At 41.3% G+C, this 25890-nt stretch overlaps 1 protein-coding gene across 6 annotated transcripts in view; it reads left to right on the top strand.

Moving 5' to 3' along the window:
• LRRC32 (leucine rich repeat containing 32) overlaps window positions 1–25890 on the top strand; it is a 49528-nt gene that overhangs the window by 9810 nt on the left and 13828 nt on the right. The window contains exons 1-3 of one of the 6 annotated variants that reach the window (XM_074216931.1): window positions 5251–5511; window positions 5788–6071; window positions 19150–19240. In XM_074216931.1, the coding sequence (XP_074073032.1) occupies window positions 19154–19240 (87 nt within the window). In that variant the 5' untranslated portion in view covers window positions 5251–5511; window positions 5788–6071; window positions 19150–19153. The other 5 variants (XM_074216930.1, XM_074216929.1, XM_074216932.1 and 2 more) reach the window with 5 other exon arrangements.

Below are 25890 nucleotides of genomic sequence, written 5' to 3'. Positions count from 1 at the left end.
TGCAAAGTTATTTTATTTTCATTTATTTATCTATCCATTTATTTACTTATTTGTTCATTCATTATGAATTCATTTTATCCTCACAACCTATATGGGAGGAGGTGCTATCATTAGTCTTATTTTACAGATGAGAAAACTGAGGCTGAAAGCAGTTACTAGTAAGGGCTAGTGAATGTCATAGGTTGGCTTTGGACTCAGATCTTCCTGCCTCAAGACCAATGCTCTTTATCCACTCTTTAGCTCCCCAATTGCCTTTTCAGATCACCTCCTCTACACAAGGCATCATGCTAGTAGCTGTAAATAGAAAGACAAAACCAATCAGTTCCTCCTCCTTTGAGGAGCTTATATTCAAATTTTGGAACCCAATATATAAAGAAGAAAATATCAAGGCAATATCAAGAAGGAGAGTGCTAATCACTGTGTGTAGGAGGGAGATGGGAAGGATGTCTATAATATTCCCATATTACATATGGGGAAACTTAGATATGGGGAACTGAAGTGACTTGTCTATGATCTTATAGTTATATTCTGACATTGAAATTAGGCTCCACATCCTCAGATTTCCCAGTATTCTTTTCATTAGCACTTGTTAAATGCTTATTGACTGAGTTTATTAACCCTACACTAAGCTGCCTTGTACACACTAGTGAGTTGGATCTGAGACTGCAATGTCATTGTGAAGGATGATTAGAATTCAGGAAGGAGGAAAATATTATGGGATGTCCCATAGAGGACAATAAAAAAATAAGGTTGAAAAGTTAGAGTGCTGGATCTTGAACATCAGAGGAACATAATTCTTTTCATTAGGTATGGGAAGCCACTAAAGATCTTTGAGCAAATGAATGACCTAATCTGTAAGAAAAGATTTTTCTGGTAGTGCTCAGTAGATGAGTTGGAAAGGGGAAGAAAGTAAAGGCAGGGAGGTAATGATAGTAGAAGCAGAAGCAGCAGCAACAACAGGAGCAGCAGCAGCAGCAGTAATAGTAATAGTAGTAGTAGTAGTAGTAGTAACAGTAGCAGCAGCAGTAATAGTAGTAGTAGCAGTAGTAGTAATAATAGCATTGATATGTACTTTAAAATTTGCAAAACATTATAAATATCTCATTTTATCCTTACAACAACCCTTGAGGATAGGTGTTATGACTAGTACACCCATTTTAAAGATGAAGACACTGAAGCACAGACAGAGATTAAATGATCATACAGATTAAGGGTCAAACAGTTAAGTGTTTGAGGCTGGATTTTTAGGTTTTTCTGACTCAGATCAAAGTTCTGTGCATTATGGTGACAATTAGCTGTCTAATGAGAAACAATAATAAAGTAGTAACAATAGATTTGGATAAGAGGTTTTTGTAAGCAAAATCAATGAAGTTCTGGATTCAAATCCTCTCTGAGACACGAAGTATTTTGGGGAAGTTACTTTATACTCCTTAGACCTTGGTTTCTCCATCTATACAATGACTAGATGGCCTCTGAGGACCCTTCCTATTCTAGAACTATGAATTCTAAATATAAGATGCAAGAAATATTTGAAGTAGAATCATTGATGATACTATGCCTGGCCACGAGAGCCTATGAAAGTCAAAGATAATTGAATCTGCTTGGTGTTATGAGGGGATAGGGGGATGGTCCACTTCTTGATGATGATGATGATGTTTGTCTTTCATTCTTGAAGAAGACCATGACATCATGTGAATCAGAGAGGTGATGCCATGACAAGATCTTGAATTGGATTTGAGTGAGGGGGTTCTCAGCTATGTCTTACTTTCTCCTCCAGAGTCATCTGGGTGCAAAGGCCAGATGTGAATCAGAATGACTGGAGATAGCCATAGATACAAAGCAATCAGGGTTAAGTGACTTGGTCAAGGTCACAGAGCTAGCAAGTGTCTGATGCCAGAATTGAACTCAAATCCTCCTGACTTTAAGGTTTGAGTGCTACCCACTGAACCATCTAACTGACCTATCTTTGGTCTTAACAATCAAAGTGCTATCCAAAAGGAGGCTTTGGAGGCTTTTCTCCAAATGGCTGGTAACCAAGGCATGAATTGTCTGACCTCAGCAAGGAAAGCACTTTACTAAGTTGGAAATTGTGTGTGTGTGTGTGTGGGGGGCAGAATCAGGGGAGTAGTCTGAGTTCTATGTCAACAGATAGAATCAAGGGTACTTTAGAGTATTATTTATGTCAGGTAGTGAGGCTTCTATGTTTCACTGGGATCTATAACTTGCTAAGAGACGTAGATGAAGAGTGGACCCCACAGGTCCCATGCCTTGAACTGCCCCCTTCTATTCCCAAAAAGACTTGGACAAAAATCATATGGGAAGAGAAAGGTCAGGAGGGCATACTTTTGGGGGAAGGGTTACTCATATCAGTAAGATCTCAGATTCATGAAATTATTTGCAGTGAGGTGTGTATCTGGTTAGTTTTAAGTGTGACCTTGTGAAAAGGCAAGAAGAGGGAGCGGATGACTTCTTGACGTCTGGTTTGTTTCTGTTTGGGTGGGAAAACTAGAATTGATAACTCTCAACTCTGAAATGAGAGAACTACCTGGACCTGGGGAATGCTTGTTAAGATGGCAGTGGTGAAGGACCTTATAGTTTATTAAACATTTCAAATGGGTTGATTTTTTTTTCCCATTGGTGAGGTGATCTCCCCTCACCAGATCTCTCCAGATTCAATTCTTTTAAAAATTAATTACAAGTTCCTAAAGGATACCTATTGGTCCAAATGCTAGCCAGCACGTATGACTTAGCTCTAGGAAGTGATTCAGAAGTTGCCAGAAGACTTATGTTAGCTCAAAAGAAAAAACTTCTGATTGATTAGATAATGTAAAGATCTGCCTCAAGATGTATTATGTTGTATATTATAATATCTGTATACATAAAAAAACTTTAACATTTGCAAAACCTTTTCCTTACAATCCTTCTTGGAAGTAGAGTTATTTTCCCCCATTATACAGATGAGGAGAGTGAAGATCAGAGAAAATAAGGAATTGGTGCTGGGTTTCACAATTAGTTTCAGAGGCAAGACTTGAAGTATGATCACCTGACCTTAAATCCACTGTAAGGAGCTCACTATTACAGAAGGTATTCAAGTGAAGACTGGCTGCTTTCAAGGGAATGTTGGAGAGGGGATCCCTGCATTGTACAGGGAATTATATCAAATGACTTCAAAGATCTCTTCCAGCTTTGATTTTATGATTGAGAAGTAATGTGATTTAGGAGAGGCAAACCCGTCAGACAGAAGCTATCATTTACTTTCCGTGTGGCCCTGGGCAAGTCATTACACCTCTGTGGATATCTCTTTCCTTGTCAATAGAATGAGGAGGTTGGACTGCAGGATGGCATCTTAGGGTACCTGTTAGCTCTACTTCCTTAGCCTTTCCTTCCAGGAAGCATTCCCTGCCTACTCCAATCTACACTGATCTCTCCCTACACAGCCCTCCTCCTCTATTCCATGTTTGACTTTAGGGAAGACTGACTGCTATTTTAGGTTATATTTCTCACTTTCTAGATCTGTACTGTTGAAGGACACTCGACTATGTATCAGGAGAACAGCTCTGAATCCAGGGTTATTAACTTGGGAGAGTTACTTCCTCACCCTGGGTTTTGTTCACTTTCCTCTGTTGTAAAATGAGTAACATTGGAACTCTCAAGAATCTTTAAGTTTCCTTCCACTTCTAACATTTCCATCTCAGAAAAAGACAGTCCTCAAAGGATTGAGATCTATGTAAACACACACACACACACACACACGAAATTATTTTTAAAGTCCACAACCTATGGGAAACAATACATTTGAAACTGCCCTTGGGTGTTTCTTCTCTTATTCTCTTTGCCTTCTCCAATGCTGGAAGTTCCTAATTCCCCCCACACTGTGCTTGCAAAAATCCAGTCCCTTGCACTCAGGGAAATGAGTATCAAGGGTTCCTTTCTGCTCTTTGCCATAGGAACACAGCTTGATAGGACTTCTTAGATCATCTTGTATCCTTCAAGAAACTGAGGTTCAGAAAGGGGAAATCAGTCAACAAACATATTTGATCCCAATTATGTTTGAGTATTGTTTAGTCCTGTTTAGTCTTTTTTTAAACCTTATTTGGGGTTTTCTTGTGAAGATACTGGAGTGGTTTACCATTTTCTTCTCCAATTCATTTTACATATGAGGAAACTGAGGCAAATGGTTAAATGATTTGCCTAGCTCACATAGCTGTATTGGCTGCTATATAAAGTAAACACTTAACTGTAACCCTACAGTGCTGAGGATTCAAAGGAAGGCAGAAGCAATCCTACCCTTAAGAGACTCTTCAATCTAAAGAGGGAGACAACATGCCAATGTAACTATGTACAAACAGGCTATATCTAGATAGCATAGTGAATGGTATGCTGGGCCTCGACAGTCAGGAGGACTGTTCCTGAATTGAAATCTAGCCTCAGATACTCACTAGCCAGATGAGCCTAGGCAAGTCAGTTAACCGTTTACCTCAGTTTCTTTATCTGTAAAATGAGCTGGAGAAGGAAATGGCAAACCACTCCTGTATCTTTGCCAAGAAAACTCCAAATAGGGTCAACAAAAGACAGGACTAAACAACCCCATATTTTTCTAATCTCGCTCTACCTAACGCATCAGTCAGTCCATCTATCTGCCCCAGCTAGACAGAATGACTTAGAAATCAGAGGAGTGGCATTAACATTAAGAAGGAGGACCACGAAAGACTTTCTCGCAGAAGATGAGATTTGAGCTGAAACTTAAAAGTTAAGTCAGGGAAGTCAATGGCATCCTAGGTCAGCGAGCATGCAGAGTCAGGAAATGGAGACTAGAGATCCCTGGCAGTAACTTTCCCAGGGTTACATCCACAAGACGAATCTCAGAACCCTAGAATGCCAGCTCTGGCAGAGACCTCAAGGATCATCTAAACCCTTCGTTGTCTAGAGAAGGAAAATGAGAGTGAGAATGTGCTTTGCCTGCACTGGTGCTTTACATAGAGATCCAATTATCCTTACTCCAAAGCAGGCTTCCTCCGTTGAATATTCCCTCCCCTTGCCTTCCGCCCCCACCACGCCCCCTCCACCCCCCAGGCCCGAGGCCCGGTGCTAACTCACACCCCACTAGAGGAAGCTGATTCAAGTTCTGGCTGCCCCCCAGAGAAATAGAGTCACGCGCATTTCCCCGAACGCCTCCCCCTCTAGGACCCAGCGCGTTCTCAGGGCGGGGGAGGGGGAAAGGGAGGGAGGGGGCTGTGGCTGAGATACTTAGGGACGTAATTTAAAGCAGAAGTTGTCCCAAGTCGGGATTACTGACTGCTCCTCTCCAGGACCGCCCCCCCCCCCCGGTTTTCCTGAAACCCCCTCTGGTCTCTCTAAAGACTGGCTCTGCCAAGGGAGGGATGCTCGGAGGGTTCCCCGAAGTGAGGAAGGGAGGGCTGGGAGGAGGACCAACGTCCGGGAACCCTAAGAACATCGGGGCAAGATGAGCGCAGGGTTTGGGGGAGACAAACGGCGCCCCTGCTGAGTAAGGTAAGCCTTGATACTTTTCCCCTCCCTTCCCTAGATCCCCTTCCCACCCCCACCCCAACCCCCAGACCCAGGACCGCAACCGGGGAGAAGAGACAGTCCGGCTTCTGAAACCTACCACAGAGACTCCAAGTCCCTTTGCTTCAAGTGCATTTTTGCTGGGATGACAGCAGAGTGGGGAGGGGGCTAGAAAGAGCGATCAATTGCCACTGGAGTCAGTTGAACCCAGGTTCGACACTACATTTCCAAGTGATCTTGGATCGGTCACTTTCCTTCTAGGGACCTCCGTTTTCTCTGTCCAATGGAGATACCCGAACCACCTCTTGGGCTGGATTACTATTGGGGGAAGTACATCATAAGAGGAATGAGAACTGTTCCTGAAGCTACTGAGATCGAGAGGAGGAGCTGAGTCTCCCGGGCTGGTGGTCAGTACCCCCTCCCAGTCAACTCTACTCTTCCTCTCCTTGCTAATTCACCGGTGAAACAGGTGGGAAACTCACTGCCATCTGCAGCCCCCTAGACTGTGGCGGTGAAGGGTTGGCGTGAGGAGCTCCTTGAATTCGGTGAGGGTAAGACAACCAGATCTCATGGTAGGGGAGCTGGTCTAGAGGGCTGAGGCACGTGACCCTGGAGCAGGTGAATGGAGGTGGGCTGGAAGCGGGATGTGTGACATCCGTGAACTGGAAGGGAAGGCTCAGACGCCCTTAAAACAGAGACTGATAGAGTTGAATAAAACATAAAAGGGCATTTGGTTCAGCTCCCTCATTCTACAGATGGGGAATCTGAGGCCCAGAGAGGGAAAGTGATTTGGCCAAGCAGACAAGACCATGAGATGAGTTCATCTTCAAGTCCTTCCCAAGGCAGTCCCCCCCCCCCAAGTTGGAAGACGGATCAGTGGCCCAGTTTTCTTATGCTGGTCTGAACCTCAGAAAGAATTTATTTCCTTTTACTTAGTCCCCCAAAGACTGTTCTGAGTAATCTCTTTCCATATTCTCGTCCCCAACCTCATCTGGGACATCCCACCTCCCCTTCCCAATATTTCAATTCTTTCTCTCAAGTCAAGTCTCTAGAGTCACTGTCTCCTATATCTTCAGCTCTTACCACTCCCCTGAACAGAATCTCCAGCTGTCTGTGAACATTTCTTCCTGGATGTCCCATTAGCACCTCAAAATCAACACCCTCCAAAGTGAACTTACCATCTTTTCCCATAAATCTGATCATCATTGATTTTTTTCCTAGGCAGCGGGGTCAAGTGACTTGCCCAAGGTCACACAGCTCGGTAATTATTAAGTATCTAAGGTCGTATTTCAACTCAGGTCTTCCTGACTCCAGAACAGGTGCTCTATCCACTTCGCCACCTAGCTGCCCCTAAACTTGACTGTCTGCAATTTTCCTGTTTCTTCTTACAAGGGCATCCATCACCTCTCCCAGGCTCAAGACCAAAAGTCTTGGACTTTTTCTTCTTCCTCTCCCTCACTTTCACCTTGGTTCCCCATTGCCTACTACACCTGAACTCCTCATCTTTAGGCTGACAATCTTGGTCCTCCACCCTCAAATTCCAATCTCCTCAGCCTCATTACTCCTTATTCCTCTCCTGTGCCCTAAGCCACAAATAAACTGACCTGGCCAGATGACCCCCTACTCCTATCTTTGTACCCTTGCTCACACATTTCCCCTTTCCCCTTTATAACCTCTGATTCAGACTCTCACTCTTTGCCCTTCTTCATTTCCCTGGCTTCCTTCAAGATTCAGTTCAAAATCATTCTCTGTCCCTCTGTCTTCCCCCTTGATAGCATCTTCTTTTTACTGTTCTATCTGGTATTTATAAATAGTTATTTACATGGTGACTTTACTATCAGATTAGAAACTCCTAGAGGGCAGGGTCTATTTTTCCTTTCTCTGTGTCCCAGCTCTTTGAATGGAGCCTAACATACTGGGAGTGTTCCATAAAAGCTGATTAACTTGACTTAGAACTCAGTCCATCCTCTCTAGGAAGCCTTCTCAGACCCAAACATATATATCTGCTTCTTCCCAACCTTCATAGACTTGTTCTCTCTTTCTCCCGTCTTCTGTTTTGTGTGTGTTTGTGTGTGTGTGTGTGTGTGTGTGTGTGTGTGTGTGTGTGTGTGTGTGTGTCTAGCTTACCCCTCAATGAACTGCAAACTCCTGAAGGGCATGGAGGGTTTCTTCCATCTCTTTCCTGACCCCTTCCCTGTACCCTCCTTAGTCTGACACTTGACCTAGAGGTATTTATTTCTTGTTAATTGAATTGTATTAGCCCATTTTCTCTTTTGAGGGAAAATGAGAAAAGCTGAGGTATAAGTATAAGGATAGGCCTCCATTGATTATGTCCATTTAAAAAGAATTATCTCTACTTCAAAAGAATGTTTTGGATTTTGAAGAACTTCTAACTTGCACCTGGAGGTTATGCCTCTACTGGAATTGGGAGTTTACCTGCGAAGAGACTCAGAAAAAGAATAGAAAGGGACAGTGATTTGCTGGGGGCCACACAGCTGAACTGTTCTCAGACCCATAGCCAATGGTTCCTAGGGCAGTGAGTAACAAGAATACCCCCCATCCTCCCAATATAAGGTTTTAAACAAAGTTCTTCCTTTACCAGAATCCCTATGAGATCTGTATTTCAAGTGCTGTGATCTCCATTTTACAGATGAGGAAACTGAGACTTAGAGGAAGAAAGCTTCATTTTCGGGGGCCCCTCCAAAACCGATTCCCTGACTTCCCATTGCATCACCATGCAGTAGGATGATCTCTATACGCACAAAATATTCTTCTTTTCCAGATTGGAGGTGGAGGGGTTACAATAAATAGAACATATAGAACATAAGACTTGGAATCAGGGTACCTGAGTATGAAGCCTGGTTCTGATGCCTATTATGTGACCATCAAGGAATCATTTCAATTCCCCAGGTCTCAGTTTCCTCATCTGTAAAGTGGAGAAAGTAATATTTGAGAGTTAATAAATATTTATTAAGCCCTTACTACATCAGTCAGTAAGCATTTATTTAGCAGGCTTTGTGCTTTGGACTGGGGTACAAAGAAAGGTAAAAGTTCCTGTCTTGGAGGAATTTAAGGGAGGAGACAATGTGTAAATAATCACATACAAATAAGGTAGATACAGGACAATTTGGAGCCAATCAGCAGAGGGAAGTTACTTCAATTAGTCAGGAAAGGATTGCTGTTGATAGGTGGCAAAGTGAATAGAACTCCAAGGTCCTTGAGTCCAGAAGACCTGAGTTCAAATGTGTTTCTTTTTTTTTTAAAGGATTTTGCAAGGCAATGGGGTTAAGTGGCTTGCCCAAGGCCACACAGCTAGGTAATTATTAAGTGTCTGAGTCCAGATTTGAGCTCAGGTACTCCTGACTTCAAGGCCAGTGTTCTATCCATTGCACCACCTAGCCACCCCTCTGAGTTCAACCCAAGACCCTTCCTAATTCTCCCAGGGGTTAGCCTTCCCCACGTACAGGAGATAGAGGGCTGGATAGGGAGTTAGAAAGTTAGAAAGATCTGAGTTCAAAAACTATTTCAGACACTAATTGTGTACAGACCCTGGCCAAATCACTTAATCCTGCTTGTCTCAGTTTCCTCATCTGTAAAATGAGCTGGAGTAGAAAGTGGCAAACCATTCCAATACCTTTGCCAAGAAAACACCAAATGGGGTCATGAAGAGTCAGACACAATTACAAAATGACTCAACAATATGAAGTTAGAATTTTAGCTGGGACTTAAAGGAAGCCAGGTAGTAGAAATGAGGAGGGAGACATCCTAGGTCTGGGGAAACAGTCAGAGAAAACACCCAGCACCAGAGATAGAAAGTCTTATTCAAGGACCAGGAAGGCAGCCTATGTCATTGTATCAGGGGAGAGGAGCAGGTATAAGACAGAGGACTGGAAAGGTGGGAGCTTGTGTGGAAGGGAGAGGATTATGAAGGGAACACTAAATAAAGGGAGCTACTTCAGTTTATTGGGGGGGAGAGGGGAGGGGGTTAAGGAAGAGGGAAAAATGATCAGATCTGCCCTTTAAGAAGATCATTTTTTTAGGGTTTTTTTTTTTTGCTAGGCAGTGGGGTTAAGTGGCTTGCCCAAGGCCACACAGCTAGGTAATTATTAAGTGTTTGAGATCGGATTTGAACCTGGGTACTCCTGACTCCAAGGCCGGTGCTTTATCCACTGCGCCACCTAGCCACCCCAAGAAGATCATTTTTAAGAGTTGAGTTGAGGATGGACTGGAGTGGATGGACATTGTGAGGAAACTGTCTTTTAAAATTTAAAACACTATAATATTAAAAATTGAATTGTAATTTTTAACTGTCATCTGCTATCCCAGATGGATAGTACTCAGCATCACAAGCTCCACCTTCCCCCTCCCCAGCCAAAAAAAAAAAAAGTGAAGAGAAAAAGTTTGTTTCTATCCACTTCCCACTGAAGGAGGAAGATAGAGACACTTTATAGTCGTAGGGAAAGTTTCAGTTCAATATAAGGAAGAACAATTAAAAATTAGAATTTATTCCAGATCCCTGGTGGTTTTGTTCTGGTAGGGGCTAAATGATCACTTGTAGGGGAAACTGTAGACCAAGGATGAATGTTTGGACTAGGTGTGACCTGTACCTTCCTTTCTACCTGTGAGAATCTGAAATTCTAAGATCCTTGTCTTATAAGAGCTCTTGATCTAGAATTCTGCCATTCCCAGTTTCCAAGACTACAAGTTTGGCATTCTGAAATTCTAGAATCTAGAACAAAATCCTCACTGTTTTTATTTCTTTTAAAGACTCTTGCCTGCTTTTACCTTAGGCTTTGTGAGACACCTTGTTTATGGAGAGCCTTGGGAGGCAAAGTTCTACTTTGCTCTGTGGAATTATATATATAGTCTGGTGGGTTGTTGTTTTTAACAGTCAACAAAGAACAAGCCTAGCCTGGGATCTTGTACATATTAGATATAGTTTGAGCCAATTTTATGACTCCAGATATTCTCTGAAGTTAAGGTTGAAAATAGTTCAATTGGGGCTGCACCTGAATTAAGGAAGACTTGTGTTCAAATTCTGCCTCAGACACTTTTAGTTGTGTGATCCTTTTAGCTTCTGCCTTACTTCTCTCATTTGTAAACTGGAAATACTAATATCTCCCATTTCCCTGGGTGATTGTAAGGATCAAATGAAATAACTTGTGTAAACTCTTTGCAAACTTTAAAATGCCAAATAATTGCTAACTACTATTACTCTTACTACTACCTTTACCTCAATTACCACCACTACCCCTTTTACTACTGCTACTACTACTACTGCTACTACTACTACTGCTGCTGCTGCTGCTGCTGCTGCTGCTGCTACTGCTGCTGCTACTACTACTGCTGTTGCTGCTGCTGCTACTACTACTACTGCTGCTGCTGCTGCTGCTACTACTATTGCTACTACTACTACTATTACTACTACTACTACTGCTGCTGCTGCTACTACTACTACTACTATCACCACCACCACCACCACCACCACCACCTTGTCCCCACAAAGTGTGTTTAAACATTTAGAATTGATTCAACTACAGGGTTCCTTCCACTGATTGCTACCCAGTTCTTGCAGCCTAACATTTCTAGATTCTCAGAATAACTAGAGGAGTTTCAGTGGGGCAAAAAGTGGAATTTGGAGTCTGGAGACGGGTTCAAATCTTTACTGTTCACTAGCTCAGTTATCTTACTACAAGGCTTCTTCTATCTCAATCCTAGGATTCAGTGAGGACCTTGTAAAACTACTTTTAGTCCCACTTCCCAAGTAGGCAGAGGCCGATAACAACTTTGTGCTTCTGTTCTTTCTCCTTCCTGTTAACAGTTTTGTGTTGGTATCTTTTTTTTCTTTAGAGCCCCATTGCAACAGATGAGTAAACTGACACCGTAGGAAGAGGAAAAGACTTACTAGCTCAAATTCATCTGGCAATGTTGGGACCTGAACTCTACTTACCTTTGTTAGCTTTTTGCTTTATACCAGCCATCATTATTATAATGGATTACATTTCCAGCGCTTTATGATTTATAAAGAGCTTCTCATTTATTTCTCATTTCCATCTAACTTTGTTCAAGTGTTCTTCTCTCTAATCATAAAATTACTTCGTGAATACTGAGGTCTTTGTATTGTAGCCTGGATTTGTATCTCTTATTATCCCTGCTTTATATATGAGGAATTGAAGCTGGACTAGTTAAGTGACCTGCTTATGGTTGCATAGCTAGTGTTTAGGATGAGTTACAACTTAAGCCTTCCTAACTACAAGTCAATCTCCTCTGTCCACTCCATTACCCTAACTCATATAATGCTACTACTTTTATATTCTGAGAGAGGGGGAATTTTTTCCCATTGTTTCTTGGGTGAATTGCATTCTGTTTATGTATATAGTCTGTTGGGTTCTCAATGATTCCATGTTAGAAAGGAATTGAGAAAGAAGACGGAATAGGCAAGCTATGAAGGATAGATATGCAGACATCTATTTGAGAGACTTCTACATTTTGCTCCAATCAGGCAAATCATTTTCCCATCCTCATCTACAAAACGGAACTAATAACATGGTATCTGCATCTGCAAAATGGAACTAGTAACATGTTCACGAGTCACTTCTTTAAATTGTCATGATGCTCAGATGATGCAGGAAAACCCATCATAAAGGTCAAAATCTTATTATGTTAGTGAAAGAAATTATGTTCATTGTCATCATTGTCATTTCCTTCAATGGGAAAAATAAGGAAAGGGGAAAGACTGTTTTCTCTTACAGTCACATGGAAATCTGGAGATGGAGGGTGGTAGCATTGGGACATACCACTCAGAGTTATGTGGGAACACTTCCATACTGCTGCTGCTGCTGCACCTCTTCCTTATCCCTGCCTTACCATTCCACCCCTGCACACATAGCAAGGAAATTGTGCATATGAACACAAGCATAACTAACTCTTTGAAGGGACCTTGAAACCCTGACTGTCAGAGCCAGAAGAAACCTTACAACCTAAACTGTCAGAGTTGGGAAGGACCATGAGACATAGAACACAGAACACAGACTTTTAGATCTAGGAGAAATCTTAGAACACAAAATGTCAGAAACTAGACCTTTGGAAGTTCTATCAGAGAACATAAATTGTCAGAACTAAAAGGAACCTTAGAACATAGATTGTCAGAGTTAAGACCTTAAAACACAATTTAAGCTGAAAGGGACCTTAGAAAACAGAATATAGAACACAGAGCAGAATGTTAGAGTTTGAAAAAGACAGAACAAATATAGACACAATATATAGAATGTCTTAATTGGAAAAGACTTTAGGATATAGCATGTCAAACCTGGAAGCAGCTTTCAAACTCAGAATGCCAAAACTGGGAGAGACTAGATGTGACCAAAGATTTAATCTAATCTGTTTATTCTATAGCCTAGACAGTCCAGATGACTTGTCCAAAGTCCTTATTCTTCAATCAATCAATCTATGCTTGATTCAGGGAAACCTAAGGAGAAGTTCCATCTTGATTTTACTCTGGTCCTCTAAATTTAATTCCCAGGGCATCTAGATGGCACAGTGGATAGAGCAATGACCCTACACCATTTTCCTGCCTTTATTCACCCCATTTCCTCTTGGCTTGAATTTCTGGTCCTGGCATTTGTGATCTCAGAGCTAACCAGGACTTGCTTTGTGACCTTGGCCAAATCATCTTACCTCTCTGCTGTTATTTCCTCACTTGTGAAAGTGGTCTGGATGGTCTCTAAGCTGCCCTCCCCCAAGCTCTTACATTTCATAGAGATAAATGTAAATTCTTGCACTTGAATTTTAAAATAAACAAACAAACAACTACCTGACCAGGGAGGCAGAGCTAGAAAAGAGTTCATATGAAAAAAAATTGAGGGTTTTAATGGACCACAAGCTTATTATTAGCCAACTATGTGATAAGGAAGGAACCACATACTATGCCAAGCACTTTTTAAATGTTATCTCATTGAATTATCACAACAGCCTTGGGAGGTAGGTGTATTATCATCTCTCTTTCACAGATGAGAAAATTGAGGCAGACAGAAGTTAAATGACTTGCCCAGGATCACATATCTAATATGTATCTGAGGCCAGTTATGAACTCAGGTTTTCCTGATTCCAGTCTCAGATGCTCCATCCACAGCCCCACCCAGCCTGCTTGTCAAATAAAAGACAACTGAAGCTTTGGGTAAATAGAACGCTAGTCTTAGAATGAAGGCGGTTATTCTAGGCCTATGTCCTCTGCTCTGGTCAGACTATACTTGGAATATCATGGTCAGTTCTGGAATCAGATTTTAGGAGAGATATTTCTAAGCTGAAGTCTGTTCAGAGAGGAGTGACCAGGATGCTGCCCAATGTGGAAACCATACATCCCTGAAAGGATTTTGGAATGACCTCAACACACATGCTCCCTGTGTTCACTGAATTCAAGGTGTCTTGGAAGAGATTGGTTTTGTTCTGTTTTGAGCAGAGATAACTAGGATCAGCAGGATGAGGTTAAGAAGTGGCAGAGTTTGCTTTAACATAGGGGGAAAACTACCTAACAATAAGAGTTGTCCAAAACAGTTGGGGCAGGGAGGTGGAATGGGGGCAAAAGTGAGAGTTCCCCATCACTGGAAAACTTGAAGCAGAAACCAGATGGTCATTCACTGGAGATATCATTCTACCCATCTCTGCAACTTGCCTCAGTTGTATCCCATGACCTTCCTCCTAATCTTGGACTGTGGAAACCTTGGTTTCCTTTAAGACAGCTCAAGTATCACTTCCTCCAGATGACTTTTCCCCATTCCGCTTAGTAACTAGCACTTTTCCTTCCAAGTCAACATTTATCTGTTCTGTATTCATCTTGTATGTACAAATTTATATGTGGCATCTGTTGATGTTCAGTTGGGTCCCACTCTTCATGTCCCTGTAGATAACAATACTGTTCATGGGACTTTCTTGGTAAAGATACTTGGTGGATTAAGGCAAACAGAGGTAAAGTGATCTAATTAATAAATGTGTAAGGTCAAATTTGAACTCAGGTATTTCTGACTCCAGGCCCAGAGTTTTATCCATTGAAGCATCTAGCTGCCTCATATATACATATACATTGGAATGTAAACCTTTCGACGCTAGGTGCTATTTTGACTTTCTTAGTGTTTTCAACCCTTAGCATAGTGTCATAGTAAACACTTAATAAAACTTGATGATAGACTTAATTGATCGACGATTTGGACAGGTGTTAGAATACATGATCTGAAGACTCTTGAAGTTATCTGAATTTTAACTCAATGACATTCTGTGCTCCAAAGTCTCTTCCAGCTCTGCCAAAAATAAATCCAGTCTAATACCACCCTGTCCCCCCTTCTCAAACTTCCCATCTTCCCTAAGCCTATAGGTTGGGAGCTGGAGAGGGGTCTTCCTGAGGTTGACCCAAATTGAGCAAACAGCCCCATTGTGAAAGTGCCAGGGCACTCAGCTCCTGCCTTCACAATGGGACTTCCTGACTAAATTCAGCCAGAGAGCTGCCCAAACAATGGGGAAGAACCCAAGTTTCAAAGGCCAAGGAGCCTTTATATAATAGGTCCCCAGAGAGAGGAAGTGAGAGGAGGAATTCTGTTGGGGGAGGCGGGGCCAGGAAGGGTTTCAAGGAGCTAGTTTGGGGAAAGAAAGCTTCTTGGGGCTTACACGAGGTGGATGCTCCAGGACTCAACCACATGATGTCAAGGGGTCCCCACTTAAAGCCCTTTAGAAAAAGAGAGAGGATATTAGAGGCTTTAAAGTCCATTCTTCTAGCCAGAGGTTTGAAGATGACTTTGGGAAGCTCCAGGAAACATTTAGCCTGAGGTCATTCTATATCACTCTGGGGCTCTGAATTCATCCAATCAACCACAAAAAGTCAAATCTGAGAGGTACTGAAGAACATCTGGAAGGAATTGGGGAAGACAAAGCACCTATGAGTCAGGGGCACTGCGAAAAGGCAGGAGATGGCATGTACCGGGCAAGTCAAACTCCTTCCATCACCTTGATCACCACTTCTCCACACACCTGGAAATAACCCAGGACCATGAATTCAAGAACCTTAGGAATATCAGTTTCCTCCAGACCACCAGCCCAGGTCCCATGGTCATCAGTGAAAGGAGTGATCACTGTGGAGAGGAGGCCTACCTTCCTTAACACCACCAAAACCAACCGCTGACCAATTACCATGAAGGATAGATAAGACTAAGAGCCCAGGAGGTGATCCATCTTCCAGATTACTGGCCCTATACCTAGCTCATCCCTAACTGCTATCATCCCAAGAAGCCAATCCAGAAGAATTGTCTTCTGGTAATTGTTTCTATAGCTGTAGTGACCAGAGAATCCAGAAAAGAGAGGTCTTGCTCCCAAAGTCCTCAGACTTGTCAAGTACGTCTACAACAGAAATGGGTATGATTTTGTTAGTGGAAAATGATGTTACAGAATATGCATCACCATCTGCTTTTACGAACATATAGGCACTTTACATTTGACTTGCAGCTGAAGTTTACTTTGTGTGTTGACTCCTATTAGTAGGTAGGACAGGGTAGGTGCTGGGATGGTGTTTCTCCTTCCTTCTCAGAGAAGACCATGACATCAGGGAAGTGATGTCATGACAAGCACATGAATTGAATTGAGTGAGGAGTTGTGCTAAGTCACCAGCCTCATTTTCTCCTCCAGAGTCATATGAGTCCAGTAACATATGAATCAAGACAGCTAGAGATGACCCTGGACACGAAGCAACCATGGTTAAGTGACTTGTCCAAGGTCACACAGCTAGTGTCAAGTGTCTGAGACTGGATTCAAATTCCTGTCCTTCTGACTACAAGCCCAGTTATCCACTGCACTAACCTCAGACACTTAGTAGCTGTGTGACCCTGGGCAAGTCACTTAATACTGTTTGCCTTAGTTTTCTTATCTATAAAATGAGTTGGAAAAGGAAATGACAAACCACTTTGCCAAGAAAACCACAAATGGGGTCAATGAAGAGTCAAACACAACTGAACAACAACAAATTAGGATATGAGCTCCTTGAGAGCAGGAATTATTTACTTTTCTCTATGTTTTGTACATTATAAGTACCAAATAAATGCTTTTTCATTCATTTGTGAAGGGGAATGCTAAAGCTGGACAAGACATTAAAACACAGAATGTTAGTGTTGAGAATAACCTTAGAGCATAGAATGTCAGACCTAGAAGGGAACATATATTAACTAGTCCAGGAAGCTTGGTTATTTGAAATATATTATCTTCCAAGATTGAAGGTATTCCCTGATTATATCACAGGTCCTTTGGTGTTGTTTTTCAGTCATTTTAGTCACATCTGACTCTTTGTGACCCCATTTGGGATTTTCTTGGCAGAGATACTAGAATGGATGGCTCCTTCATTTTCCAACTCATTTTACAGAGAAGGAAACTGAGGAAAACAGGCTCAAGTTGGGGTCATATAGATAGTAAGTGTCTGAGGCCAGACTTGAAATCACAAAGATGAGTCTACCTAATTCCAGATCAGTGCTCTTCTTCTGTGTCACCTAGCTGTCCCTATGAATCCTTTAGGGCATTGCATTCACCCTTTAGGTCACTAGCATCCCTTGTAGTATATTAAAGTGGTACTATTTCCTAGTGATTTGACAGGGTAAATGACTAAATCTTACTAAGTCTTAATTTCTTCAACTATAGAAAGGAAGGGCTTGTGCCAACTGGTCTTTCCTGGTCTATGGTCTTATGAAAGCTTTACAACTGCTTCTAAAGGAACTGCTTAGGATTTGGCTAGTATTTTAGAGAGTCATCTTTTATAATATATTTATAGGTAAGAGACAATGGTACCCTAAAGGAGAAAGGGTTCAAATCCCATTATTGACCCATTGTTTGGGTTACATGGTATTATAGCTTTTAATTTTTCAGTGTCTCAAGCAATTCTGAATCCATAAATTGTAGAAGTGTTGTAGATATTAGGCAGCTAGTGGTTTAGAGTAGATAGAGCACTGGACCTGGAGTCAGGAAGACCTGAGTTCAATATGACCTCAGATACCCACTAACTGTAGGAACCTGGGTAAGTCATTTAACTTCTGCCTCAGTTTCCTCAATTGCAAGATATAGATATTAGAATCTACAGGTTATTGTAAGGATAAAATGAGATGATATTTATAAAGCCTCTTATCTGAATTACCAAATGGAGTTTCCCACACCAGTGAAATCATTGGTCCTGCTTCCCGTTTTCACCCCCTCCAAAATTCAGTTACATTCAGAGAAGGAAGGAATTTGGGGGAGGGAAGCACAAGGGAAAGTGGGTGATTAATCATTTTTCCTCAAGCCTAGAGAAATTCACTTCTTCCAGGAAGGCTTTCCTGACTGACCTCACCCCATTCTGATTGTTCCTTTTTTCCAGACCCCTCTTTGGTATTCCCCTCTACATTCTAAACTTTGTCTTCTACACAATACATTTTCTGTCTTTGGAACTGTTCCATGAGTTCTTGACTTCAGAGACCATTTCTTAGTCACATTTTTTCTCTCTCTCCCCAGGGACTCAGGGACTGAGTGCAAGGCTTTGTAGGTTCACAGAATTCTAAAGGTCAATTAGTCCTACTCCATTTTACATATGAGTAAACTGAGGTCCAGAGACATCAAACAACTTCCCAAAGGCCACGTGGGTATGGCATGAGTATAGGAGTGGTAAAGACTCCTCAGTAACAGAGGCAATGACTTTCACTACTTTTCTGGAACAGCCCAGGATACAGAGACCAGCATATAATAGTTGCTGCTTAATAAGTGCTTGAGGAATGGTGAATGCAAGATGAGATGTTAACAAATTTATATTTATTATTCCAGATTTCCTTCCCCAAACTTTTAAGAAGCAGGTAACCTGGGTGGGAATCCTGGCTTTGCCATTAATATTCAGGTGGCCTTGAGAAAATCATTTAAATTCTCTGGGACTCAGTTTCATCTTTAAAATGAAAGGGTTGGACTAACTGACCTTTAGGACTTTATGTTGTTGTTCAATTGCTTTCAGTTGGGACCCATTGGGGGATTTTCTTGGCAAAGATACTGGAGTGATGTGCCATTTTCTTCTCTGGCACATTTTACAGATGAAGAAACTCACGCAGTCAGGGTTAAGTGACTTGTCCAGGGTCATATAGCTAGTAAATGTCTGAGACCAGATTTGAACCTAAAAAGATGAATCTTTCTCTACTCTGGCACTCTATTCTAGAACTTCTCCTTGAGAATTCTATGAACCTACTATATACAATGTCCTGTGGCTCAGTTTGGGGAGAAATACTAAGGTGAATAAGAAAGGGTCTCTGACTTCAGAAAATCTTAGTCTATTCTAATGTATTGGCTTTCTGTCTTCTTAAAACAGGTCACTTGCCAGTTGTCACGACTGAATTTCCTTTCCTGTATCATGAACTAGATGATTACAAAGATGACTAATCCAAGTCTCATTGTGTGTGTATCATCTAAGCTCCCTTTCTCAGCTATAGTTCTGTGTTCTAAGTTTTTGTTATTAGCTGTGATAATCTTTAATCTGAGTCTATGATGTGATTGGCATTCTGAGCACAAACAATTGGAAGATTGGTAAATAGAAATCATTATTTGTATTCTCTAAAATTTGATGATTCCTTTCCTACCCCTATCTAGAGCCATGAACCTGTGGATCTTGCTTCTCCTGGCTGTGGTGAACCTTGGACAAGCCACCTACAGGCCCCTGGAAAAACCTCCCTGTGATATGGTAAGAAAGTCCCCTTGAAAGAGAAGATAATCCTGTCTTGAGAGGCAAGAGTCAGCCTCGTGAATGGGTACAAGAGGGATTCCATTCAGGCATCTTCTTCTCTACCATCCCTGAAAATATTCAAAGAATGATCAGTTGGTAATGGCATCACTTAAAAGATTCATGCTTCAGGTGAGGGTTAGATAAGATGACCTCTGAGGTCTCCAGCTCTGTGACTCTAGATAGGGAATGGAAATATCATTATCTTGATTTTATACTTTGGGAAATGAGGTTCAAAAGTGTTAAGCAATTGACCTTTGGTGGCAACTAGTCATTGGAAGAGCCAGGCTTGAGTCCCTATTTCTCTTATCCTAGATGAATAAGCAATCTGTAGATAGCAATATGTGTCTGCTATAAATAGAATTTTGTAGGGCCATGCATCAGGATAGTCATTTTGACTGGAAGTGAGTGAGATGAGCAATCCCTTTCCCCAAGTGAGAACAAATACTTTCTCTTTCTTCTGCATTCCAAACTATCTAAACACAAGTGTCTGAAACTGAAGGTCTCACAAATACCTTTCCATGGATTTGAATACTTTGTTTATTCCACTTAGTTCAAGTCATGGGCAACTTATCAATCCATTTTCTGCTTTTTTTAAAATCAATATTCCTTTTGCCCTACTCCCCTCAATGCACTTCTGAATTGGATCCCCAGAGGGGGATCCCACATGTTCTAAGGGCATCCTGTGGGATTATATTCCAAAAATTAAAGCTTAATTGTCCCCACAATTGTTGCTTTTTGTTAATATTTATTTAGTAAACACATAGCTCTAAAGCAGAAACATTTAATAAGATGGCAGAGTAAGAAAAGAAGCTAAAAAAACATTCCCCCCATTAAACTTGAGTATATATTCTTCTATAAGTATATATAGTCTCTGTTGGAAGAGAGAGCACAAACTTAGAATCCACTGAGTGAACATACACATACATATAGGGAACACATGTCAACAGTCATTAAGTGCATACTGTATGCTAGGTTCTATGGTAAGCATACCATAGATCATGAGAAAAAATGGCAATTCCTACCCTCAAGGTGTTTTCATTTCAATGAAGAAGACAACACATCAAAGGATGCTGACTGGGAGTAGGGGAGGACAGGAGGAGAAGGTACCCTGCAGGAGCATGGTCTAGAAAATTTAGAGTCAGAAGTGGATTGGACAGAAAAAGAGTGAAGACATGGCTGGTGGGGCTCTTTTCTTGAGAGATTCTTAGAGAAACCAACCACTCATAAGAGCAGAGCATAGTTTTTCTCCTAATGGAGAAAAGCTCCTTTCCTTGCTCATTTCAGTTAGGCAGGATGTTCATTCAGATCCTCTTTGTAGCTCAGTTCATGTCTAGGGCTAGCCCTCTCTTGAATCCATAGTTAGCTCTCTTCTCCACTGCTGAAATCATGCTTTTGGAAGCTATTTTTCCCCTGAGTGATTGCCATTCTATACTTGTATTATACATATTACAAATATACACATAAAAATATACACATATATTTGTGTTATATTTTATATGTATACAATGCAAATATATATAACACACAATGCACATATAATGCTCTATACATACATGTGTATGTACATGTGTTGTGTTATAAATAAATGCTTTTCTATATTTTCATAAGACATATTTATGTAGAAAATCTATTTCTTTGCTTCCTCAATTCTACATCAAACTCTCCAATAGCTGAAAATAGTGTCTTCCTCTGGGTAATAGCTCTGATACTATAATCCATGATCAGTGGAGTTGGGAAGAGAGATAAATTCTATTCTTCCCTGCCTCCTACCACCATCCCTCCAGGGGTCATAGTCTGCAGTTGTTCTGATCCTGGCTGTCTCTGATACTAGAATTCATGGCCAGTGGAGTGGGGGAGAGAGATAGATTCTATTCTTCCCCCTTCTTACCACCCCCACTCCAGGGGTCATAGTCTGTAATTGTTCTGATCTTGGGCTGCCTCATACTCTCCAACCCCAGAATACTTTGATTGTTTCCATCAGCTCCAGGTTTAGCTACTTAAAGGCCTCCAGTCTAATTTTCTAGTCCAGATAATCACAGAAAGGTCTGAGTACCAAAAGGGGATTCTTGGGTATTGGTCAGTTGATTAACAAACATTGTTTAATACCTTGTTAGCATATTGACCTATGATTACATCAGTTGAGGCACTGAGGGAGGACTCACATTATATGGCCACTCTTCAGAAAATTTTCTATTTGAATATAGGTGCATATCTCTTGTGTAGTTGATCCAACCCTTTGTGACTCCATTTGGAGTTTTTCTTGGCAAAGATACAAGAGTTGTTTGCCATTTTTTTCTCCACCTCATTTTACAGATGAGGAAACTGAATCAAGTTGACTTGCCAAGGGTCACACAGTCTGTGTAAGTCTGAGGTCAGATTTAAACTCAAGAACAGTCTTCCTGACTACAAGGTCAGGGTGGAATTCACTGTGCCATTGAACTGCTCCCATAATAGATAAAGAACAGTTTACTCTTATAGCTATATAGAATGTTAAAAAGCTGGAGGTGTCCCATATCCCAGTGCTAATAGATGGCAGAGCTGGGTTTTGGAATTCAGATCCCTAAAAATCCAATATGCTAAGGAGTATATTTGGCTTCTCCTACATCTTATCTCCCTTCTGCAACCCCAAATTAAGCCTTCACTCTGATCCCAGAGTTCTGATCCTGGCCTAAGGCTGATCTTAGATAATAATAATAGTTGGCGGTTATATCATCCCTATTATGTGTCAGTCAACGTGCCAGGTGCTTTACAAATATCTCATTTGATTCTAACAACAAACTGTAGGAGGTAGATGCTATTATTATCCCCATTTGAGGAAATGATCCTTATCTTAGGATAGAAGTTAGGTAACTTACTTAAAGTCACACAGTTAGTAAATATCTGGGGTTGTATTTGACTCCAAGTCTTCCTGACTCAGGAGCAGCAGCTAGCTGGCACAGTGGCTAGAGTGCTCAGAGTAAGGAAGTCTCACCTTCCTGAGTTGCCTCGGACACTAGCTGTGTGACTCTGGGCAAGTCATTTAATCCTGTTTGTCTCAGTTTCCTTATTTGTAAAATGAGATGGAGAAGGAAATGCCAAAGGATCTTTGGTAAGCAAACTCCAAATGAAGTCAGGAAGAGTTGTACATGACTAAAATGAATGAACAACCAAAAAATCCTCCCTGAATCTATTTACTATAACACCTGGAAGAGGTAGAATTGAAGCTTGGGTAGGGTTTGGAGAGGAAGAGGAGAAGTATGGGGACTACATGAAGTTGGAGCAACAATTTGAGTAAAATCTTAGAGAAAGGACTAAATAGAGCATCTACTTTTTATGCTCAGAGTAGAGTTGGGCATTACCTTGGGACCTAGAATGTCAGAGCTGGTAGGATAATTTAAGATTCTCACTTTATACAGAAGGAAACTGAGGCATGCAGAGGCCACACAGTTACTAGGCAACTGATTTAAGACTCAAATTCAATTCAACAGCTATTTATTAAATAAAATATATGTGCCCTATTCTCAGAAGTAGGGATAGAAGGATGAAAGCCAATATAGTAACTGTCCACAAGAAGCTTATTCTCTTCTCATGAAATATTTGGTTTGGTGCTTTGATCTGGACACATACAGGGGGAAAAATAAGCAACTAGCCTGGTCAAAAGAGAGCAGAGGTGTTGGGGGGAAACAGAAGAGACGATTGGAAAGGTCTAATGGGACCAGATTAGGGAGGGTCATGAATGCTAGACACAGGAACCAGGACTTAACCTCCAAAGTTCTTTTATCAGAGAAGACAAAGGTAGCACAGGTGGTCATCTTAATATCAACTTCTTTTCCAACATCCATTTGCACTGGGTAAGTTCTATGCTAATTTCAAAAACAGATATCTCTGATGTTGGAATAGCTTTGTTAGGCTATAAGTTACTAAAGATGTCTGAGTAGACAAAATGTTCTGAAAATTGTTTTCTTTCATCTCTTGTTGAAAATCTTTCTCAGTTTTTCCACCAAGCTGGCTTTGTGTTTTGACTCTCCCAATTGCCTCTATGTGTGACCTTGAGCAAGTCACTTTTCTTCTCTCTTAGCCTTGGTTTCCTCCTCTATTTAGATTGTCTAAGGTCTCTTACCTTGCTGAAATTCTGTGTTCTGTGTTCTGTGTTCTCTTTTCTGAAAGCTCATTTCACCAACATCTTGTGACTCCAAATTTGTATGACATGAGGCATCATAGGGCAGGAACCTGGAGGTTTTGCTTCTGACTGCCCTAAGCAAACTTCAGGAATTCCTTTCTCCTCTCTGAACTTCATTTTCTCCTTCTGTAAAATAAGGGGTTTGAACTTTTTGTTCCTTGTCAGTCCAAACCATAAAATAAGAGTTCTATTATTTTAATAATATAATGAAAGCAATAATCCTAGCCAGGGTTTTACTAGAGCCAGTGATGAGAAGCCTTTATTAAATTTTCACTGTGAACATTTACTCAAAGGAAGTCAGCCAACTCTCTGGACATGCTTTATTGTCATTTTGATTATTTAGACTTAAAGTGGATGACTCAGTGGAGGACTGGGCCTGGATCAGGAAAACTCATTTTACTGAATTCAGATCTGAGCTCAAACACTTATTGTGTGATCCTGAGTATGTCACCTTGTTTGCCTCAGTTTCCTCATCTGTCAAATGAGCTGGAAAAGGAAATGGCAAACTACTCCTGTATCTTTGCCAAGAAAACTACGAAAGCAGTCATGAAAAGTCAGATACTTCTGAACAAGAAAGATTTAAAGTAATAGAGGACATTTTAATAATACAGATTGAACTTACAAGTGTAACATGGTTATATATATTTCTCAGAGAACTAGTTGTTATACCAACATGTCATTGATCCTAATATTTATTTCTATAGCCCTTTTAAAATTTACGGGGGGGTATTCTTACAACCCTGAATGATATGGAATGAGTTTCCATTTTATAGGTAAGGGAACTGATACTCAGAGAGAGCATATCTTACCTATAGTCACATAATTAGGAGCCATCAGAACCAAGACTAGAGCCTAGGTGTTCTAAACTCCTGCCTCTGATATTCATGACTTGTATCAATTTGGGCCATTCATTTGACCTCTGGGCCTCAGTTTCTTCATTTGTAAACTTAGAAGGTTGGGCTGAAGGGCATCTAGGGTCCCTTCCAGGTCTAAATCTATGATCCTACAACTAGGGTTGATGTTTGACGCAGCATGCCTTTGAACTATTTCTGGAAAGATGGAGCTTATATACTTGTGGGAGGCCAGAGATCACAGAAGGAAAGATTATACAACTAGGGAAAGATTTGCACCCAGGTCTTCAGACTCCCAGTGTTCTTTCCATGGTGACATTATACTCCATTCCATGGCCAGCTAGTAAAGAGGTGGCTGCATGCATTCAGTCATGTGGAAATGATGACCTGGCTTAGTTAATCAACACAGGCCCCAAAAGCTGAATGTTGAGCCAAGCCTTGACAGCGGTAGAGGCCAAAGCCCCCGGGCGGGCGTGACAGCCCATCTGGCGGTGCCACCTCATATGGTTCCAATGTTCCCTTGCCTTTGATAGCTCAGGCCAGAAGCCCCTGACTCAGAAGCAGGCCAAGTAGCTGGAGGAGGAGATCTTTGACTCTGGCCTCCTTTCTTCACCAAACCTTTCCCCATTGCTAGCTGCTAGCTCCCACACATACTGATTTCTTAAAGCTACAGGTTCCTCTCTTCCTGCTCTTCAGTCATGAGACATCCCTCCTCTCACTCCAACCCCTACCTACTCAGATACACTAGGGATGACCAGATTTAGAGTTGTAAAGATCTCAACCTACCATTTCTTGACTTTCTTGCATGTGGAACAGTGTATGGATAGAGACTGGCTCTGGAATCAGGAGGATCTGAGTTCAAATTTGACCTCAGGTACTTACTGACTTGTGACCCTGGGCAACCCAATTGTCTCAAGAGAAAGGAAGGAAAGAATGAAGGAAAGAAGAAATCATTTTCTCCTTATTTTCTCCTCTTCCTCCTCTTCAAGGTTTAGCTCAAGTACCACTTCTTCCACAGCAATCTTCCCCAAGTTCCTTATCACCACTACCCTTGTTGAAGATGTTCTCTCCACTTCACATTTTCAAAAATATCCTCTGTTTGAACTCTCTTTTGCCCATATCACCCTCTATCTCATAGAATCGGAGTGCATGTTGCTATCATTATCCCCATTTGATAAATGAAGAAGCTGAGACTCAGGAAAGGTCATTGACTTGCCTAGCTATTAAGTGTCCAAGGTGGAATTCAAGTCTAGGTCTTCCTGATTCCAAGACCAATATACTCCATTCACTATGAAATGCTGCCTCCCTCACCCAGAAGAGGTCATATTTGACCTCATCGCTTGCCTTTTTTGTAGCTGAGGAAACTGAGTTTTAAATCTATTAACATGCTCAGTGGGTAAAGCACCAGCCCTGGAGTCAGGAGGTCCCAAGTTCAAATCTGGCCTCAGACTCTATATAATTACCTAGCTGTGTGATCTTTGGCATGTGGCTTAACCCTATTGCCTTGCAAAAACAAAACAAAACAAAATTTATTAATATGGATTTGTGAAGTGTCTGCTATATATCTGACACTATTCTGGATGATGGGACAAGTATGG

This window comes from Macrotis lagotis, chromosome 1 (genome assembly GCF_037893015.1).
Source record: "Macrotis lagotis isolate mMagLag1 chromosome 1, bilby.v1.9.chrom.fasta, whole genome shotgun sequence".
Lineage (NCBI taxonomy): Eukaryota > Metazoa > Chordata > Mammalia > Peramelemorphia > Peramelidae > Macrotis > Macrotis lagotis.
This window is presented reverse-complemented; position numbering and strand designations above follow the sequence as displayed.